This window comes from Pundamilia nyererei, unplaced genomic scaffold (assembly GCF_000239375.1).
Source record: "Pundamilia nyererei isolate P.nyererei 1_Seehausen unplaced genomic scaffold, PunNye1.0 scaffold00336, whole genome shotgun sequence".
Classification (NCBI taxonomy): Eukaryota; Metazoa; Chordata; class Actinopteri; order Cichliformes; family Cichlidae; genus Pundamilia; species Pundamilia nyererei.
In genome coordinates this window covers 17,899-23,312 of record NW_005187737.1, presented here as the reverse complement: position 1 = coordinate 23,312, position 5,414 = coordinate 17,899, and the positions used below count along the sequence as shown (strand labels likewise).

The 5,414-nt window shown below is 37.7% G+C and overlaps 1 protein-coding gene across 1 annotated transcript; it reads left to right on the top strand.

Annotated features, from left to right (window-relative positions):
* Positions 1 to 140: 140 nt before the first annotated feature.
* On the top strand, positions 141 to 2,690 carry LOC102205688 (T-lymphocyte surface antigen Ly-9). The gene is made up of 5 exons (XM_005751962.1): positions 141 to 277; positions 623 to 913; positions 1,152 to 1,403; positions 1,571 to 1,734; positions 1,844 to 2,690. The coding sequence occupies exons 1-5, from the start codon at positions 244 to 246 to the stop codon at positions 2,189 to 2,191; spliced, it is 1,089 nt and encodes a 362-aa protein (XP_005752019.1). The 5' UTR covers positions 141 to 243; the 3' UTR covers positions 2,192 to 2,690.
* Positions 2,691 to 5,414: the final 2,724 nt, after the last annotated feature.

Here is a 5,414-nt window from a genome sequence, read left to right as displayed (position 1 = left end):
ATATCTGGATCATCATTAATTAACTGAAGTGTAGTTTAGCTGCATTTGGCAGACTTTTTTTTCTTTCTCTGATCCAGCAGATGATGCATCGCTTCCTGGGCTTTGAAGCGTTTCTTTTTCTCTCTGACACCTGCCATATTTGCTGCATTCATAGCTGGCTACAGCAGAGAAACCAGGCACAGCAGATTTCCTGTTTATGAATTCCACTTTTCTTACGTTCAGATAAATTTGTGTAGATTAAAAATGATTCTGCTTCTGAGTTTTTGGATTGTTACAGGTAAGCTGAATGAAAATGTTTTTGTTCTTTACATAACTAATGCCAAACTTGACCTAATTATCAAATCATTTTTTAAAGATATGTATCAGAGATTTCATTAGGGAAAAAATGCAATTGTGATGAATGAAGCAAAGTTTAATGAGTGAAATTAAATGTATTTTTTCCTTGGAAGTTTGATTAAAAAGGAATTACTGTTTTGCAACATTATGTTGCAAAACAAAGGATGTCAAAGTGATTTCCTCTTTCATACACCATACACTTACTAGAATATATCTATTGTGTGCATGTTGTGGTTTTAAGGTTTAATAATGTATTTTAAGACTCTTGCTGCACTTTTCCTCTTAGGTCTCATGGCACAGGACCCACCAACGACATATTATGGACTAAAAAACAGCTCAGTGTGTCTGAATGTTAAGAAATTGCCAGAATATGAACGTATCGAATGGAAATTTAACAAGACAATTATTGCTGATGATAGAAAAATGAATCCAAAATACAAAGACAGAGTGGTTTATAGTGCTGGAAACCTCTCCCTGTGTATTAAAAACCTGGCTGATACAGACGCTGGCATATATGAAGTCTCACTCAGCCGTGACTTTATTTCAGTGTCAGAGAAACATCAAGTCATTGTTCAAGGTAAGTTATAAGCAGAACTTTGTCTTGTCCTATTTTAAATATTCAAATATTTCTGGATTTAGTAGAATTTGTCTTACAGTAAGCTTTTACATTTCTTGGTGACTGAAAGAAAAACAGAATCTGTCATTGTCTTTAATCACAACATCATATATCCTACAATTTTAGAATCACCTGGGTCATTGTCAGTTCTCTTTTTTGCATTAAATCATTAATTTATCTGTTTGGCTCAATGTTACAGACATGGTTCCCACACCTGTTATTACAATGTTAAAGCTTGGCTCCAACCAGTCTGCTGGACTCTGCAGTATCACAGTAAACTGCTCCATTCAGGATTATTGGCTTTGGTCTGTTTGTGATGAAGACAGCTGCAGAAGATCACAGAAATCATTCAGTGAGGTCAACATCACCATCTTCACTGAGAACAGAGCTGTGGTCTGTAGAGGCAACAACCATGTTAGCACAAGTAATTCTTCTGAAACATTAACAAGGTGTAAGTATTAAATATTAATTTGAAATAACATGCTGTTGATTCATTTTACATGAATTATATTTCCCCTGTTATTTAAATATGTACATTGTTGTTTCTTGTCATACAATTATTTTACTTTTTATGTCTGAAAAAAATTGCTCATTAAAATTACGTTTCTGTGTCTGCAGGTTTTAATAACTCTAATCCTGATGATAAAGAAAATGCACAACACCCTCCACCAACGAGAGCGCTTGCATTTATTATTGTTTGTGTTTTACTCGCCTGCGTCTTCGTAACAGTTTCTTTCTTTTTAGTTAAAAGATTATTTTCAGCAAAATGGAAATCCTACCAGGTAAGCTGCATTCACTAACAGATATTTATATCTGTTTATATTTTATATTATATAACTTGTGCAGTGGTGTGTCATAATATGACTGAATATTTGACTTTATTATTTACAGGCTCCAACAAATACTATCCGCTCAATACAAAGCCAGCCCATTAGTACTCTGCCATCATCTCAGTCTAGAGCCTCTACTGTGTCTTCGTCAAGTGATGCTGACCCTGCTTATGAGAATGCAGACATCCTTCAGTACAGCCAGACCAACAGCCCAGGAGAGCAATTTAACTCCATGGCAAGCTACACAATAGATACCATCTACACTGTTCCAGGAGTGAAAGCCTCTTCTGCTGGCAACAACAACCAAAATACTTCAGAGACTGCCACAGTGGAGGAGGCACAACAACGGCTCACACAGGTCGACACAGTTTACAGCGTGTTGCAGAAACCAAAAAATCTGAATGTGTAGCACCACCTAGAGGCCAAACTGGACGTTTGAACAGTGGGAAACAAAAGAAAACGAGAGAACAAAAACATTACAAGAAAATGAACATATATTCAGCATAGAAAAGAAAAAAGATCAATTCATAGAACTAATACAAAAGTAATCACAGGACTTATGATTATTTCTATATAAAAGTTACATTTCTGCTGAATAATTTGGATGCTTGCTGACATGCTGAGATGAAAGACCAAATGCTGATCTTTGTTTGGGAGCTTATTCACTTATATTTATTTGTTATAATAGTATTTTATTTATATTAGCAATGAATTTTTCTATCCACCAAATCATTTTGTTTTTTCTTTAGAAGTACAGAAAATGTATGAATTGTGCCCCATTAAATCACATGCTAATTGGGCAGCTGTTGATGGATATTTGCTTATGTTTGATTAAACTTGATTAAGTGGATAAATTTAGCATTTACCCTAGTGCAGGGGTCAGCAACCTTTAACACCCAAAGAGCCATTTGGACCCGGTTTCCTCGGAAAATAAAACAGTGGGAACCGCAAATACTTTTTGACATCTAAAATGAAGATAACACTGTATATATTGTTTTTTGTTCACTTTTTATGCTTTGTATAAACAACTAGAATGTGTTGCTTATGAAGTCCATGAAGCGCTTAATGAGAAAATAAAAATTTATTTATGTAATGATCACATTGTGAACATTTTGAAAAATATAACAAAATGGAAACACACAGAATTGAAGGTTTCTTTTAAATGAATTAAAAAGCTGAACTTAAATTATCCATGTAGCAAAGATAAACTCTTGTGAGCCTACATCTAACACCTTTGGGCTTTTGGAGTGTGTAGCGGAGCCTTGACTTAAATTTAAAAAATGGAAAAAAGCACCATATTACTAAACAATGGAAAACAAATATTTGCAAAGTAACTGCATAAATATTTATTTTACCTGGTCAATGTGTGTGCCGAGACGTGATCTGCAGTGCCTCTGCAGGGGAGGCGGACGCAGTTGAATACCGCAATCACGTCTCGCCGGCTTAAAGTCTGTGCTCTCTCTGTTGTTTTGTGGGTATGTGTTGGGCTGGAAAGCTACAGCTGGCTGTATGTGTACAGCAACCGTATATGAAAAGTGGTCGATAAAGAGATGTAGAAAGGCATGTTCCTGGAAACATTGTCGGGTCTGCCGTGGTATGTTTACAATGGGACTTCTGCTCCTGAACCTCAGCACACAGCGTCTGCAAATCGGGGCTGTACGAAGTCACTTTCATCTTTTTGCAGGACTGTAAGCTGTCATCTGTGAGGTGTGATCAATTTGTTTGGCTATTCTTTTTAACATAGTTCATTGTGGAGAATAGCTGCTCACATACTTATGTGGATCCGAAGATCAACAATCCACAAATTAGGCATATTGGTCGGTCACTCGCGTCAGAAGTAAATGCAAATGAATCTGCCCAGGCATCATTGAATGTTTTATTTTCTTCTGATATTTTTCTTTTCTTACATTACTCCATACTTGGCCAACCTGGGGCTGAAAGTCTCGATGCACAGCGTTTTGGTGGGTATACTGGCTTGTGCGAGTTATTTTGAGTGATGAAGAATAATAAAATATAATGTAATTTTAATATTTCAACATCACAATAATCTTCCAGTTTAGAACTACAAGTAAAAAAAGAACTAACACAAATAAAATACACTTCGCCTAAATACTTTAATTTATTTTCCCAAGCCACAGGGAGCCGCAGTATAAGGATGAAAGAGCCACATGCGGCTCTGGAGCCACAGTTTGCTGACCCCTACTCTAGTGGATATTAGCAAGGAGAACTATCAAAGGGTTCAGGCCAGGTGAGGTGGCTGGCCAAACACAGTAATAATATGATCAGCAAACCATTTGGTAGTAAGTCTGCCACTGTGGGCGGGTGCTAAGTACAACTGGAAAAGGAAATTAGCATAGCTATGGTACCATAGTCTACCAAAGCATAGCTGGATTTCAGTCATCACAGATTTTGTGGGTCTCCACTCATCCTGCCAAAAGTCATCCTCCATACTCTAGGGTTTTTATATCTCAAGTTATCCAACCAAGGCTCAAGGCTGGTTAGAGAAGCAACAGGGCATCAATCATCCCTGTTGCTTGTGCACATTTTGGTCTTACAATTTTGTCATCCAGTCAACTTTTCATGAATTGGTACAGTGCTCTGAACATTCAGCCTTTTCAGGAATAACCTTATATGGCAAGCTCTGGTAGATATGGAGTTTTGTGTCAGGAAGGGCGTTCAATGGAAAATCTTTGCGAAATCAAACATGCAGATTGTCAAGAATGAGATTTCCTGGACCGACCACCTTTGGTGCGGTTGGCCAACAGGGTGTAGGTGATAACTGTGGTACTGTTAGTGGAAGAGAAAGGAAAAGAAAAAAGGAGAATGTGTTTGGAGGCACTGAGGCTTTTCTTACGTTTGAGCACAAGGTGTTAATCCTGTGGCAACAACACCCAGCACATTAGTTGCTGGTTCTGGTTGTACATCCGGTCAAAAAAACAAGACAAACTGGATGGAACCGAATAGTTCAGTATTACAGGGACTTTTGCCTCCACTGGATGAACCTGTCCAAAACCAACCTGCTTACCCATATATGTAACTATTGCTTTATCAATATTTAATTTAATATACTCATATTTTGCATAATTAAGGGTTAAGGAGGTTTGATTTAGCCACTGAAACACTGGTTCTAGGATGACTATGCGATCCACCCAAGCATCTGTGTATATCACCAAATCATCAGATACACATACCAGATGCATCAAATACTAAAATATAGCAGGAGAGTTTTTCATGCCAAATGCTATCACAGTGTACTTAAAAAACATAAAATTCATAAAATTCCATAAAATTCTCAGGAGTGACAAATGCAGAAACGTCACAGGCTCTGGGGGTCAAGGTAACCTGCCAGTAACCTTTAAGGGATCCAACTTAGTGATAAATTTGGCAGGACCGATGCTGTCAATGCAGTCCTCCGTATGAGGGAGTGGGAATGAGTCACAGACAGTGTTAAGGAAAATGTTATAAAACACTTCTTCAGTAAAGACTCAGAGAAGAGAAACACACAGGACTTCTTGCTAGCAAGGGCAGCCTCCAGACAGAGAGACTCGTGCTGAGCACTGCTCCTGTCTTTATTTTATACTTCAGTGTGTGTGTGTGTGTGTGTGTGTGTGTGTGTGTGTGTGTGTGTGTGT

Excerpts from the sequence above, each read along its gene's own strand:
- LOC102205688 (XM_005751962.1), top strand. The coding sequence starts at position 244 with ATGATTCTGCTTCTGAGTTTTTGGATTGTTACAG. Across the intron at positions 278-622 it reads GAGTTTTTGGATTGTTACAG|GTCTCATGGCACAGGACCCA; the intron begins GTAAGCTGAATG and ends TTTTCCTCTTAG. Across the intron at positions 1,735-1,843 it reads CAAAATGGAAATCCTACCAG|GCTCCAACAAATACTATCCG; the intron begins GTAAGCTGCATT and ends TATTATTTACAG.